Here is a 16,567-nt window from a genome sequence, read left to right on the forward strand (position 1 = left end):
CTTGAAGATAATGTTCTCAAGCAGAGGGAAAGCAAACTAATTCATTTGCAAGTAGCTAGAAAATTGCAGATGTATTTCTGGTGAGCAAAAAGAAGTTAATTTTATATGAAACTATGGCGCAGACGTCTAATGAATTTGAAATACAGGACAAACTATTCATAAATGCACAAATGTGCAGTTGGTATTATTTCAAGGTTGAAACTTCACCTACATGAATTTTATTTTGAAACATGGAAACAATTTTTTTTATAGCGTAAAGCAATTTTCCTTTGCACTTTTTCAAACAAGTTGGGAAAGGGGAGAAGTAACTAGGAAAGCTGGTAGCTGTTAAACATTTGTGTTTCTGCTCTAGAACTGGGTTCTTTTTATGCATACCATTGGTGAACTACCTATTTGTGGAACATATTTTAATTTTATTTATTTAGTGATTCAGGTCCCTTCGAGCTATAGTGCCCCAGAAAACCCACAACCCTGATTAACCCTAATTTAATCATGGGACAATTTACAATGGCCAGTTAATCTACCCGGTGTGTCTTTGGACTGTGGGAGGAAACCAGAGCACCCGGGGAAAATCCATGTATTCCACGGGGAGAACGTACAGACTCCTTACAGAGGATGCTGGAATGGAATTCCAGACTCCAGATCCCTCTGAGCTGTAATAGCATTGAGCTATCTTCTACGCTACTGTGTCATGCATCTCATTTAATTTCTTGCAGTTACAAAATTAAAAATAAAATTGCCCAATATTCACATTAAAAGTATCCTATATATTGTGCTGTTGTCCTTTTGAAAATGCTGACTTTTAATTGAATTTTGTTTTGTGTTGTGCAAACTCGTTTATTTTGCAGTTGCATTTTAGTAGTTCAATCTGATAGGAAATGTTCAAAGTTGTTCTCTAAAATGTTTTCCAGCGATGGCTAGATCCAAACAAATCCATCAGAAAACAGCTAAAAAGTAAGTTTGAACTTCAATATATTTCACTGCCTGAAATATCAGCTTTTGCATGTAATTCCCAAGTAAAAAGCTGATCATTTTTATTGCAGGGGGATCCCCATACAACCTGAATTTTAGAGTCAAATTTTTCGTAACTGATCTCAATAAGCTACAAGAAGAATACACAAGGTGGGTTGAGAACACTTTTAAAACCATGGAAGGGTGTAGGAGGGTTGGTGAAAGATGTTAGAAGAAAGTTTTATGCACAATTAATTATTAAGGTCTTTTATTTTTGATTTTTATCATCAGTTGATTTACAGAATAATTCCTCATAAGCTGCTCTATCACTTTCCTCTACTTTTATCTGTATTATTCTCCTTTTATACTAAAGTAGCTGATACCTTTATACTGGCTGATCATGCAGTCATTGGAAAAATGGTCTTTTTTCATTTGAATGGAAATAATTGAGTGTTGCATCAATAAAAGTGCATTTCTATTCATCTTCAAGTATGAAAGCTTGAATCACATTTTCAAAAAATGAAGAGGAAGCACTGTTATCTGTTTCCATCTACCTATAGCATCTGCCTCGACACTCTCTTACCACCCCCACCCAAAAAATAAAACCCTGACTCCATTTGCCCATCAACCCTCTTCCACACCTTCATCTAGTTCCATCCTCATCTATCGCACTTTTAATCAATTGTCATGCCCAACAGCTTGTGGGAACCAAGTGGGAGATGTCTAGCATGTTATGATAGCATCTGTCTTGCCTCTTGCCTCACTTCTGTATGCTCCCTGACTTCCCTCTGTGTTTTTTGTCCTGATGCCACCTCTCATCCTGAAGCAACCACTATCCTTAATGCCGTCACAGATTCTGCTTCACCCTCCGAGTTCTTCCAGCAAGCAGTGTCAGCTTTCACCTTTTCAGGGTAGTTAGTCTAAGGTGAATACTTTGGTTTAACCTTGACCTAATCAAGGGTGGCAATTAATTTGCATACAGGAGCAAAAACCCATGTGATAATGAACATTTAATAAATAAAGTTCTGCACTTGATTTAATTGTACCATGAAGTAATGCAACTCAAAAAATCAAATTTAAAATCTTGGCAGTGGAATACTGATCTTAGTACTGCTCTGAAATAGTTGCCCAATCTTAAAGTAGGACAGAGAACGCTGTAAGCGATAGGATTGAGTAGCAACTTTGGAAAGAGAACTAGTATTAATATCAGGTTGAAGCAATGTTAACGTTAGTTAATGAAACAGTTTTTTACCCCTGCAAGTGCAGTCTCATCCCACTGGCTGTTTTTGTTCAGCTTCCTAGCATTGTGTTTGTGGGTTTTTATCTGATTTCCATAAAGCATATCTTGAATCTATAATTGCTGAAGGTTTTATTTCAGGGTGGGGAATCGAGTGAAAAAGACTGGAATGTGTTATGGGCAATTTTCATAAATGGAATATTCTCTTTGCCCTTGGGTATAGTACAACTAAAAACACTGAATTCTCTGATCCAACTTGAAGCCTTGTAACTTCCTATTTGCAGCATGCTTATGTACTAGAATGTCAATTTATTGCAATAAATTAATTCATACGTACCCACACCAAAGCTTTGGATTGTTAGTGGTTATTTAACATGAACTTTAGAGATGATCTCGGTGAACTTGATAGCTTCAAATCCACATTTAACATGCAGAAAGCTGGTAATTTACCTTTTCGCAACAATTCACTATTCTGGATCTGAAAGATGCGCATTGATGTTTTATCCAAGGGTTATTACTATTTAAATTCATAAACATGTTTAATCTCAAATCTAAACAATTTAAGAAAAAAAACGCTTGGGATCAAAAACTTAGTAATATAATGTAAGTTGACAACCAATACTTGTAAAACCTGAAGTGATCTTAATAACTTTTACATATTGGTATTCTTTATTTATCATTGATTTTTATCAGTGCCATCAAAGTTGAAGGTAGATTTATTATCAAAGTTTATATTTGTCACTATATATATATCCCTGAGATTAATTTTCTTGCAGACATACTCAATGTTTTAAGCACCGTAACAGAATCACTGAAAGACCACAACAACCACTGTGCAACAGACTACAAACTATACAAATACTAAAAGAAAGCAAAAAAACAACAATAAATATTGAGAATGCGAGGTGAAGACTCCTTGAAAGTGAGTCCATAGGTTGTGGGATCAGTTCAGTAATGGGACAAGTGAAGTTGAGGGAAGTTATCTGGTTCAATAGTCTGACAGTTGAAGGGTGAACCACGGTGACATTCTGCAGACTAAGTACAAAACTATGATGGTGGTTGTAAAGTAGACTCTCTTCCAAAGCAAGATTGTACAATTACAAGAAATACTGAAATTGTGATACATATGTGTTAGTAAATTGATGCTTTCAATTGGTTTTCAGTTGAGTCAGCAGCTGATATTGTTACCATTTAATTCTTAGACAAATCTGGCCTTGTAAAGAATACTTTGTTTTAATGCTTGTGCCACCAGGTGACCAAAGAGAGGAACAGCAAGGGTAAGGCAAAATGTAATGAAGATATTGCACTGGTGCTGGTAGCTTGTGTTTCTAGCACAGTTATCTTTGAAGATCAATTAAACTAAAGAACTTTGTAGTACACTTTCTGTACAGTCATTTATATATGTTGCCTGCATGATCAAAATTAACATTTTCCGAAGCCATTTGGTTTCCGTACCTGTGGAAAAATAGTCCCCTTCAGCCAGGTTGATGGCAAGACTGGTGGAAATGCTGTACGAATTTCAAAAAGTTATTGGAAAGAAGCAATTCTTCAGAGTGCAACTAGGGATTTGGAATTAACAGGATGATTCCTAAAGATTGATACAACTACAAAATAACGAATAGGTGCTTTCTGGATCTCAAAGTTATATTTCCAAGTTTACTGATGCAAAATTAGTTGTAATTGTGAGTACAGAGGAGGATGTAGAAAGGCTTCAAGAGGATGTAGACATGCTGACTGAGTGGACAGATGGAAACATGCGAGGTTTTACACTTTAGTGCACACAGCAGAAAGGTGTAATAATTGTTAAATACTGAGAAGTTGGGTTGTATCGTGTTTAGAGGGATCTGGAGATGCAACTAAAGATCAACGTGCAGGTGTAGCAATTGTTTGGAAGGACAAACCATATGAAAGAGTACAAGTTTTGTTGTAATCGTTCAGGGATTTGGTGACCCCCACATCTGAGGTATGTATATAGTTTTTTCCTTGTATAAGAAAGTATATACTTGTCATTGGAGTATGGTGAAGATTCAGTAGGCTGGTTCCTAGGTAAACTAACTAATAGATAATGATACCAAGGATATAGGTAAATAATTGATCATAGGCAACATGTCTTGCACTATCTATTTTATAACATTGTATGAACTTGTTTTTCATTAGGTACCAATATTTCCTACAACTTAAGCAAGATATTCTTAGTGGAAGGTGAGTATTATTCCTGTAACTTTTGGAAAAGCTATTTCAGTAACCAATTCTAAGTCTTGGGCTGGCATATAATAAAGAGTTTTCAACTGAAATACCTTGAGGCTGTAGCTAAGAAAAAAATTCATTTTTAAGCTCTATCCCAGTTAATTAAATTTAGTCATTAATTCTGTCTCTATACACTACAATCACCTTTCTAAGTGTACATCTTTATTAATAAATGCCATTTAAAATATTTTCTCATAGGCATTCACTTGTAATACATTAACTCACGATCTCTCCTATTCCTTGTACTACCAGATCATCTATATTTTACACATTTTAAAGATCCCTTATCATGGTTGATGCTGTAGAAACATAGCTTCCCAATGCAGGTCAATTCTAATATCCTATTTGGAAATATGTCAAGTTTAAAATAAAAACTCAGTGGTGATGGTCAGAAGTACCTGTCACCGTGTAGAAATTCCACAGGTGAGGCAACTATGGGGAAAAGAAGATGGTATTTCTGGTCAAAAGTCCTTCTGAAAAGGGGGCTCTTTGAGCTGAAATATTAACTTCCAGAAATACTACATCATAATCAGGTTTAATATCACTAGCATATGTTGTGAAATTTGTTGATATGCAGCAGCAGTGCATTGTAATACATAATAAAAACTATAAATTACAGTAAGTATATATATATTTAAAAAGTTAAATAAGTAGTGCAAAAAAAAAGTAGTGAGGTAAGTGTTCATGGGTCAAATGTCCATTCAGAAATCTGATGGTAGAGGGGAAGAGGCTATTCCTGAATCATTGTGTGTGCCTTCAAGCTCCTGTACCTCCTTCCTGATGGTAGCAATGAGAAGGGGGTATGACCTGGGTAATGGGAGTCCTTAATGATGGATGCCGCCTTTTTGAGGCATCGCTCCTTGAAGATGCCCTGGATGCAGGGGAGAACTGGCTGAGTTTACAATATTCTGCAGCTTTTTCCGATCCTGCCCAGTGGCCCTCTATACCAAATGGTGATGTAGCCCGTTAGAATGCTGTCTGTAGAAATTTGCAAGTGTCTTTGGTGACATTTCAAATCTCCTCAAACTCTCGTGAAATATAGCGGCTGTCACCTGTGTTTCCAGCAATTTATTTTTATTTCCAATTTCTAGTAACTCTACTTCAAATTACTCAAGGATGAAGACCAAGAAGTTCTTAATTTGATCTCTCTTGGATTGCACGAACAATTTCCTCCATAGTATCACAGTCCTTGAGGTGGAAATATTTTTTATCCATTTGCTCTGTATCAGTGATTCAAAGTGGATGTGCAGGAACAGAGAAATATCAATTCAAGGTGAAGTCTCAGATGATTCGCTGTATATATTCACTAATATGGTCCAATTTTCCAGTGAGAATTTCACAGCTGTAGGAAAGGAAGGTTTGTACCAAGAGATGAACTGCTTTGAGTTTAAGGTAGCTTACATTTAGACAACTAGTGACAATTGTTGGAATGATTGTTTTCCAAGAATGAAGTGGAGTATTGAGGTCAAGACTATTGCACAATTTAGTGGATAAATGTATAGAGAGTAAACTATAGAGTGGAATTGATTTTGGCTGAAAATGACATTGAACCCAATAGTTTCCTTCTTACCTCTAGCTAGTTCATTTATTTAAAATTTTTAGAGGTATGAGGTTGTTTATCTCAGTCTGAAAGCATGAAAGTAATTGCCCAAGATAAATCATGTGACCACCAGATACTAAAAACAAAATTTAAAAACAAATTTCTAGTTCAATATTTTGATCAGATGACAAGGCCATAAGACATTGGAGCAGAATTAGGCCATTTGCCCCTTGACTTCTGCTCCGCTATTTATTCATAGCTGATTTTTTTTTCCGCTCTCAACCCCATTCTTCTTCCATCTCCCCCAAAAACCTTTGATGAAGAAGAAGAAGACAACTTAGCCTGAGCAGCTGACAGTGGCACCATCCTCTAGCTAGACTGATTCCTCCTCTTTATTTTAAAGGCATGTTCTTCTGTTCTGAGGCTGTGCCCTCTGGTCCTGGACTCTGCTGCTATAGGAACATTATCTAGGTCCTTCAATATTTGGTAGCTTTCAGTGAGATCCCCCACGTTCTTCTAATCTCTATCAAATACAGGCCCAGGGCCATCAAATGCTCCTCATACATTAACCCTTTCATTTCCGGGACCATTGTCATAAATCTTCTCTGGACCTTCTCCAATGCCAGCATATCCTTTCATAGATATTGCACCCAAAACTTGCTCACAATACTTCACACAAAACGTGGGAGGAATTCAGCAGGCCAGGCAGCTGAGTTCCTCCAGCATTTTGTGTGTGTTGCTTGGTTTTCTAGCATCTGCAGATTTTCTCTTATTTGTGATTGGATCACAGTACTTCAAATCTGATCTGACCAATGCCCTCATAAAACCTCAACATTACAACTTTTATATTCTAGTCCTCTCAAAATTAATGTTAACATTACATTTGCCTTCCTTACTACCAAATCAGCCCATAAGTTAATCTTTAGGGAATTTGGCATAAGGAGTTCCAAATCCCTTTGCCCCTCTGATTTCTGAATTTGCTTCCTGTTTAGTAAATAGTGTACATCTTTATCTACCAAATTGCATGACCATACACTTCCCTACACTATATTCCATCTACCACTTCTGTCCATTCTCTTAATCCGACCAAATCTTTCTGCTGTCTCAACACTACCAGCCTCTTCACTGATGTTTGTATCTGTCGCTTATATAGAAAGTTATCATTGTTTAGTGTTAAATTTAAACCACAGAAATCATCATAACTGTCTGGCTTTTCTCCATTATGAAATGTTTACAGAATGGGCAAAAATCTCATGTCCAAATCTAGTGTTCTACATCAATTTGGACCTAACTGAAGAGTTTATAATATTTCTGCTTTGGCATTGGCATAGATCATAGAGCTAAATAATATATAGCATTTTTGCTCGAATATGCAAAAATGAAATTACTATTTTTTTTGTCTGATTGTAATTCTAATAGAGGTGGATTTAAAAACACTGAGTTAGTTGCAAAGTGCAACTTTGTGTGAATAAATTTGCTTTGAATTAAGTGTTTTTAAAGTATTTGAGTTGCACCCCAATTGAAGCCTTAAACTGGGGTTAGTGCACCAGTGTTGTTATTCTTTATACTTTATTGTCGCCAAACAATTGATAGTAGAACGTACAATCATCACAGCGATATTTGATTCTGCGCTTCACACTCCCTGGAGTACGAATCGATAGTAAATATTAAAAATTTAAATTATAAATCATAAATAGAAAAGGGAAAGTAAGGTAGTGCAAAAAAAAACCAAGAGGCAGGTCCGGATATTTGGAGGGTGTGGCCCAGATCCGGGTCAGGATGGGGAAATATGAGGATGTGTGGAAAAAGTGATGGCCAAAAATGATAGCAGTATGATATTGCATACTTCGCTAAGGTGCATCATAGGGTACTTTCACTATTTTGAGATGTTGGAATCCCTGCTGGCTTCCAGAAGTAAACAGTTCGGCCTGGATTTGTTTAAAAAAAAATGTTTGGAGGGGCTCCAGTGTGGGATTCCACTTTCCAGTCATGGTCTTTTCACTGGTTATGAACGTCTGCAGCATTTAGTGAAAGATGCATCTGACAAACTTGTTGCATTCATTATCGAGGCAGTTTGCACATGAGTCAGTAAATATCTCGAATACCCAGCTTTGTCACTTATGGCGCAATGATTCCAAAGTTCTCCCTCTCTCCAAGTACCTCCCACATCAAGTCAGTTTTAAAATTGCAATTAGTAACTGCAGAATATTTTGAATGTCTGTAAGAAAGGTATGCAACTTGCAAAATGTAGATTTTAGGTTGAAGTCTTACCTGACCAAAATGTTTAGGTGTCCAAGTTTTCATGTTAGACATGGAATAACTGCATGATTTTTCATTTCTCTGTTGTAGGTTGCCTTGTCCTTACAACCTTGCAGCCCTTCTGGCTTCTTACTCTGTTCAGTGTAAGTATTGGCTTAACATTTTCTCATGTAAGACTGGTGTTACTCCTTCGAATATTTCTTTACTATTCAAAATTTTTAGAAACGTAGAAAACCTACAGTACAATACAGGCCCTTTCGCCCACAAAGCTGTGCCCAACATGTCCTTACCTTAGAAATTACCTAGGGTTACCCATAGCCCTCTATTTTTCTAAGCTCCATGTACCTATCCAGGAGTCTCTTAAAAGACCCTATTGTATCCGTCTCCACTACCGTTGCCGGCAACCCATTCCACACACTCACCACTCTGCGTCTTTTTTAAAAAAAAAACACTTAGCCTGACATCTTCTCTCTTCCTACTTCCAAGCACCTTAAAACTGTGCCCTCTTGTGCTAGCCATTTCAGCCCTGGGAAAAAGCCTCTTTGACTATCCACATGATCAATACCTCTCGTCATCTTATATGCTCTATCAGGTCACTTCTCATCCTCTGTCGCTCCAAGGAGAAAAGGACGAATTCACTTGACCTATTCTCATAAGGAATGCTCCCCAATCCAGGCAACATCCTTGTAAATCTCCTCTGCACCCTTTCTATAGTTTCCACATCCTTCCTGTAGTGAGGTGACCAGAACTGAGAACTCTCTATATTTGACTTACCAAAATGAACCTCCTCACACTTATCTGAGTTGAACTTCATCTGCCACTTCTAGAACATAGAATAGTACAGCACAGTACAGGCCCTTCGGCCCACAATGCTCTGCCGACCCTCAAACCCTGCCTCCCATATAACCTCCCACCTTAAATTCCTCCATATACCTGTCTAGTAGTCTCTTAAACTTCACTAGTGTATCTGCCTCCACCACTGACTCAGGCAGTGCATTCCACGCACCAACCACTCTCTGAGTAAAAAACCTTCCTGTAATAGCCCCCTTGAACTTCCCACCCCTTACCTTAAAGCCATGTCCTCTTGTATTGAGCAGTGGTGCCCTGGGGAAGAGGTGCTGGCTATCCATTCTATCTATTCCTCCTATTATCTTGTACACCTCTATCATGTCTCCTCTCATCCTCCTCCTCTCCAAAGAGTAAAGCCCTAGCTCCCTTAATCTCTGATCATAATGCATACTTTCTAAACCAGGCAGCATCCTGGTAAATCTCCTCTGTACCCTTTCCAATGCTTCCACATTCTTCCTATAGTGAGGTGACCAGAACTGGACACAGTACTCCAAGTGTGGCCTAACCAGAGTTTTATAGAGCTGCATCATTACATTGCGACTCTTAAACTCTATCCCTCGACTTATGAAAGCTAACACCCCATAAGCTTTCTTAACTACCCTATCCACCTGTGAGGCAACTTTCAGGGATCTGTGGACATGTACCCCGAGATCCTTCTGCTCCTCCACACTACCAAGTATCCTGCCATTTACTTTGTACTCTACCTTGGAGTTTGTCCTTCCAAAGTGTACCACCTCACACTTCTCCGGGTTGAACTCCATCTGCCACTTCTCAGCCCATTTCTGCATCCTATCAATGTCTATCTGCAATCTTTGATAATCCTCTACACTATCTACAACACCACCAACCTTTGTGTCGTCTGCAAACTTGCCAACCCACCCTTCCACCCCCACATCCAGGTCGTTAATAAAAATCACGAAAAGTAGAGGTCCCAGAACAGATCCTTGTGGGACACCACTAGTCACAATCCTCCAGTCTGAATGTACTCCCTCCACCACCACCCTCTGCCTTCTGCAGGCATGCCAATTCTGAATCCACCTGGCTAAACTTCCCTGGATCCCATGCCTTCTAACTTTCTGAATAAGCCTACCGTGTGGAACCTTGTCAAATGCCTTACTAAAATCCACTGCACTACCCTCATCTATATGCCTGGTCACCTCCTCAAAGAACTCTATCAGGCTTGTTAGACACGATCTGCCCTTCACAAAGCCATGCTGACTGTCCCTGATCAGACCATGATTCTCTAAATGCTTATAGATCCTATCTCTAAGAATCTTTTCCAACGGCTTTCCCACCACAGGCGTAAGGTTCACTGGTCTATAATTACCCAGACTATCCCTACTACCTTTTTTGAACAAGGGGACAACATTCGCCTCCCTCCAATCCTCCGGTACCATTCCTGTGAACAACGAGGACATAAAGATCCTAGCCAGAGGCTCAGCAATCTCTTCTCGCCTCATGGAGCAGCCTGGGGAATATCCCGTCAGGTCCTGGGGACTTATGTATTTTAACAACTCCAACACCTCCTCTCCCTTGCTCCAGAACATCAACCTCACTCATATTGTCCTCACCATCATCAAGTTCCCTCTCATTGATGAATACCGAAGAAAAGTATTCACTCTCAACCAAGTTTTGATGTCCCGCTGTAACATCTGACAGCTCTCCACACTGTCCACAACACCCCCAACCTCTGTATCATCAGCAAATTTACTAATCCCTCCACTTCCTCATCCGGGTCATTTATAAAAATCATAAAGAGAAGGGGTCCCGGAACAGATCCCTGAGGCACACCACTGTCGCCGACTTCCATGCAGAATATGATCTGTCTACAACCACTCTTTGCCTTCTGTGAGCAAGCCAGTTCTGGATCCACAAAGCAAGGTCCCCTTGGATCCCATGCCTACTTACTTTCTCAATAAGCCTTGCATGGGGTACCTTATCAATTGCCTTGATGAAATCCATACACACTGCATCTAATGTTCATCCTTCATCAACGGGTTTAGTCACATCCTCAAAAAATTCAGTCAGGCTCGTAAGTCATGACCTGCCTTTGACAAAGCCATGCTGACTATTCCTAATCGTATTATGTCTCTCCAAATGTTCATAAATCCTGCCTCTCAGGATCTTTTCCATCAACTTACCAACCACTGAGATAAGACTCACTGGTCTATAATTTCCTGGGCTATCTCTACTCCCTTTCTTGAATAAGGGATCAACATCTGCAACTCTCCAATCCTCCTGAACCTTTCCTGTCCCCATTGATGATGCAAAGATCATTGCCAGAGGCTCAGCAATCTCCTCCCTCACCTCCCACAGTAGCCTGGGATACATCTCATCCGATCCTGGAGACTTATCCAACTTGATGCTTTCCAAAAGCTCCAGCTCATCTTCTGTAATGTCTATATGCTTAAGCTTTTCAGTCCGCTGTAAATCATTCGCCAAGGTCCTTTTCTGTAGTGAATACTGAAGCAAAGTATTCACTAAGTACCTCTGCTATCTCCTCTGGTTCCGTACACACTTCTCCACTGTCACACTTGATTGGTCCTATTCTCTCAGGTCTTATCCGCTTGCTCTTCACATACTTGTAGAATGCCTTAGGGTTTTCTTTAATCCTGCTCACCGAGGCCTTCTCATGACCCCGTCTGGCTCTCTAATTCCATTCTTAAGCTCCTTCCTGCTAGCCTTATCTTCTTCTAGATCTCTATCATTACCTAGTTGTTTGAACCTTTCATAAGCTTTTCGTTTCTTCTTGACAGGGTTTTCACAGCCTTTGTACACCACAGTTCCTGTACCCTACCATCCTTTCCATGTCTCATTGGAACGTATCTATGCAGAACACCACGCAAATGTCCCTTGAACATTTGCCACATTTCTGCCGTACGTTTCCCAGAGAACATCTGTTCCCAAATTATGCTTCCACGTTCCTGCCTGATAGCTTCATATTGACCCCTTCCTGTTTCTAACTTCCACCCACAGTGACTCATTAGATAATCCCTCCATGACTTCCACCTTTTCTGCAGCCGTGACACTATCTTTGATCAGCAGTGCCACGCCCCCACTTCTTTTGCCTCCCTCCCTGCCCTTTCTGAAACATCTAAAGCCTGGCAATCTAAGTAACCATTCCTTCGCCTGAGGCATCCAAGTCTCTGTGATTCTCACAACATCATAGCTCCAAGCACTGATCCACGCTCTAAGCTCATCCGCTTTGTTTATAATGCTTCTTGCGTTAGAGTAGACACATCTCAAACCATCGGGTCTGTGCACATCCCTTCTCTATCACATGCCTGTCTTCCCTCTCGTACTGTCTCCAAGCTTTCTTTACTTGTGAGCCAACCGCCCCTTGCTCCGTCTCTTCAGTTCGGTTCCCACCCCCCAGCAATTCTAGTTTAAACTCTTCCTAATAGCCTTAGCAAACCTCCCTGCCAGGATATTGGTCCCGCTTGGATTCAAGTGCAACCTGTCCTTTTTGTACAGGTCACGCCTGTCCCAAAAGAGGTCCCAATGATCCAGAAATCTGAATCCCTGCCCCCTGCTCCAATCCTTCAGCCATGCATTTATCCTCCACCTAACTCTATTCCTATACTCACTGGCACGTGGCACAGGCATTAATCCTGAGATTTCTACCTTTGAGGTCCTGCTTCTCAACTTCCTTCCTAACTCCCTGTAGTCTGTTTTCAGGACTTCTTCTGTTTTCCTACCTGTGTTATTGGTACCAGTATGTACCATGACCTCTGGCTGTGAAGCTGTTAATTTCTGGCTGTTTATTTTCCTTTTATTGATATCCTGGCATCGCCATTTCTGTACCGTTACTTTCAAAACAGGTTCAATTAAGGTGATGGCAGGGCAGGCAGCATACCTAAAATAAGGTGTCAACTTGAAGCTACAAAACAGGATTCCATAGATGCTAAACTAGTTCAACAAACTGGCTGTGGGACTGGATACACCCACAATGAATTGATGAATATCCCCTACACCCCTATTCCAAGTAGATGTGAGTAATCGTGAATAATTACTGTGAGCTGGAGATTCAGTAATGCACAATCTAGCCACAGGTAATACCTGCAATTACTTGGAGAAGGGTTGTTCCTTGTAAACTGTTAGTTTTCTCCCCCCATAATGTAAAGCTGTGTCTTGTGTGCGTGTATCTCGGAATAATATACAGAACATTATGTATTTCTAGTGTATGGGTAGTGATGTGTGAATTCAGGGTAAAGCTAATTTCTGTTCACCGTAAGCCATGGCACGGGGTTTGCCTGTGCAAAATGGAAATGCTTAACATTCAGAAAGTCTGCATGGATGATCCTTGTCCAGCACCTAGATTATAAATCACTCTTCACTCAATGTGGTTTATAAAACATAGGAACAGAATTAGACCATTCAGCCGGTTGAGTATGCTTCACCACTCAGTCACAGCTAATTTATTTATCCCTCTCAACTTGTTTCCTGGCCTTCTCCCCATAACCTTTGACACTCTTGCTACTGAGAATCTGTCAATCTCCATTTTAAATATACCCAATGACATCTACTTAATTAAAGGAGGCAGCCTGCAGGTGAAGGTGTGATGGTATGGCAGGTTGCAAAGTGTGTCTCTGGCCTGCCATTGTGTGCTTAAACATCCAAGTTGTTGCATCCAAGTCCTTCTGCAGACTCCCTGCTTCCTCAAGTCTACCTGGCCTTCCACCAAGCTTTCTAACATCTTTAAACTTGACCACAAACCATCAATTCCTTCATCCAAATCATTGACATATGACCTGTAAGAAGTGGTCCAAATACTGACCCCTCCAGCACAACGTTGGTCACTGGCAGCCAACCATAAATGGCTCCCTTTATTCCCACTCTTTGCCTTTTACCAGTCAGCCCGTCTTCTATTCGTGCTAGTATCTTTCCTGTAATATCATGGGTTGTTACCATGTGCAGCACCTTCTCAAAGGCCTTGTGAAAATCTAAGTAAGTAACATACACTGACTCTCCTTTGTCTATCCTGCCTGTTATTTCCTCAAAGAATTCCAACAGATTTGTCAGGCAGAAATTTAAGGAAACCATGCTGACTTTGGCCTATTTTTCCAGGTGCCTCGAAGTCACTCAAACCCTTATCCTTAATAATCGACTCCACCATCTTCCCAACCACTGATGTCAGTCTAACTGCCCAGTAATTTCCTTTCTTCTGCCTACCTCCCTTAGAGGATGGAGAGATATTTGCAATTTTCCAGTCCTCTGGAACCATTCCAGAATTTAATGATTCTTGGAAGATCATTACTAATACCTCACCAATCTCTTCATCTACCTCTTACAGAACTCTGGGGTACAGGTGACTTACCTAACTTCAGAGCATTCTCCATCCCAAGCACCTTCCCCTTAGTAATAGCAACTACAGTCACATTTGCCTGCTGACACTCAAATTTCTGGCATGCTGCTAGTGTCTTCCACAGTTAAAAACTGACGCAAAATACTTACAAAGTTTGTCATTTTTGTCCCCCATTATTACATCTACAGTGTCATTTTCCAGCAGTCCAATATCCACTCTCGTCTCTCTTTTGCTATTCATGTACAGTATTTGAAAAAAAACTTTTGGTATCCTCTTTAATATTATTGGCTAGCTTACCTCATTTAATCTTTTCTCTTCTTATGGTTTTTTGTAGTTGCCTTCTTTGGTTTTTAAAAGTTGCCTAACCCTCTAACTTACCACTAATTTTTGCTATTTTATATGCCCTCTCTTTTGCTTTCATACGAAATTTGACTTCCCTTGGTTGCCACGGTTGCCTTATCCTCCCTTTAGAAATCTTCATCTTTGGGATATATCTGTCCTGCACCTTCCAAGTTGCCCCCAAAGACTCCAGACATTGCTGTTCTTGTGCCATCCTTGCTAGTATTCCCTTCCACTCAACTTTGGCCAGCTCTTCTCTCATGCCTAATTCACTTCACTCCACTTTTATACTGATACATCTGATTTTATCTTCTCCCTCTCAAACCACGGGGTGATTTCTATCATATGATGATTACTGCCTCCTAAGGGTTCTTTTACCTTAAGCTCCCTCATCAAATCTGGTTCATTACCCAATCTAGGATTACCTTTCCCCTAGTGGGGTCAACTATGAGCTTCTCTAAAAATCCATTTTGTAGGCCTTTTGCAAGTTCCCTCTCTTGGGATTCAGCACCTACCTGATTTTCCCAAGCTACATGCAGGTTGAAATCTGCCTTAACTATTGTAACATTACTCTTGATAACGTGACTTTTCTATTTTCCTTTGAAATTTATGTCCCACATCCTGGCTATTGTTCGTGGGGCTGTATACAACTCCCATCAGGGTCTTCCTTCCTTAGAAGTTTGCGTTAATTTGGTACGACATCTAAAACTGTGACACCTTCTATATATGTGTGGTGGAAAGTATATCGAGTGGCTGCATCACCGCCTGGTATGGAAACACCAATGCCCTTGAATGGATAATCCAACAAAAAGTAGTGGATACGTCCCAGTCCCATGACGGTAAAGTCAGCCCCACATTGAACACATCTACACTGAGCGTTGTCACAGGAAAGGAGCATTCATCGTCAGGGACTCGCACCATCAGGTTCAGGAACAGTTATTACCCCTCAATCATCTGGCTCTTGAACCAGAGGAGATAACCTTTTGGTTTAAGATGGAGCTGGTAATGCCCAACATCTACTCATTGGTGGCAAAATACAAAGCAAAGAAATCTATTAAATACCTTATTAATAACACTTTATTAATAATGATCACAGCCAACAAAGGCAAGGCTAGGTGAGTGGAGGTGAGGGCAAGGCAAGCAGAGGCGGGAGGAAGGAAGTCCCAATCTCTAATCAACTTGAGCACTGGGCCAAATTGGAAAGGTTGGGTATGGGCCAAATTGTGGTGGTGGGGTCCAGGCCCAAGAGCTTTCCGAGAAAGATGAATGACCCAGTGTTTGGACAAATTAAGCACCAGGCCAGAGTGAAAAGGTCAGGGTGTCAGGACTGGAGGTGAGGGACAGGCCAGTTCTGCCTGGTTCTGCTCACTGCTCCACGACTTTTACTCGGCTCTGCACTGAACTGAGGCTGTGGCCTGCTCTGGCTTAGAGCCTGTGGTCCCATGATGTTTACTCGGCTCTGCAGTGTATTCCGGCTGTGGCCTGCTCTGTCTTCGAGCCTGTGGTCCCGTGACGTTTACTCGGCTCTGCAGTGTACTCCGGCTGTGGCCTGCTCTGGCTTCGAGCCTGTGGTCCCGTGACGTTTACTCGGCTCTGCGATGTATTCATGCTGTGGCCTGCTCTGGCTTCGAGCCTATGGTCCCGTGACGTTTACTCGGCTCTGCAATGTACTGAGGCTGTGGCCTGCTCCAGCTGCAGTGATGCCTGGCTTCGTGTTTTTTGTAAGACTTCAGTTCTGAGTGCTATATGCTTACTTTTATTGTTTGCATTTTTTTTTACCCTCTCTGTGCACTGGATGTTTGACGGTCTTTTGATTTTAATGGGTTCTTTTAAGGCTGCC

The 16,567-nt window shown here is 40.7% G+C and overlaps 1 protein-coding gene across 6 annotated transcripts in view; it reads left to right on the top strand.

Annotated features, from left to right (window-relative positions):
• Positions 1–16,567, top strand: part of ptpn4a (protein tyrosine phosphatase non-receptor type 4a) — a 231,415-nt gene that overhangs the window by 115,485 nt on the left and 99,363 nt on the right. For 5 of the 6 annotated variants that reach the window (XM_063048534.1, XM_063048536.1, XM_063048533.1 and 2 more), the window contains 4 exons: positions 912–954; positions 1,044–1,122; positions 4,346–4,390; positions 8,325–8,377. In XM_063048534.1, the coding sequence (XP_062904604.1) occupies positions 912–954; positions 1,044–1,122; positions 4,346–4,390; positions 8,325–8,377 (220 nt within the window). The remainder of the gene's footprint in view (positions 1–911; positions 955–1,043; positions 1,123–4,345; positions 4,391–8,324; positions 8,378–16,567) is intronic. The other variant, XM_063048538.1, reaches the window with a different exon arrangement.

This window comes from Mobula hypostoma, chromosome 5 (assembly GCF_963921235.1).
Source record: "Mobula hypostoma chromosome 5, sMobHyp1.1, whole genome shotgun sequence".
NCBI lineage: Eukaryota > Metazoa > Chordata > Chondrichthyes > Myliobatiformes > Myliobatidae > Mobula > Mobula hypostoma.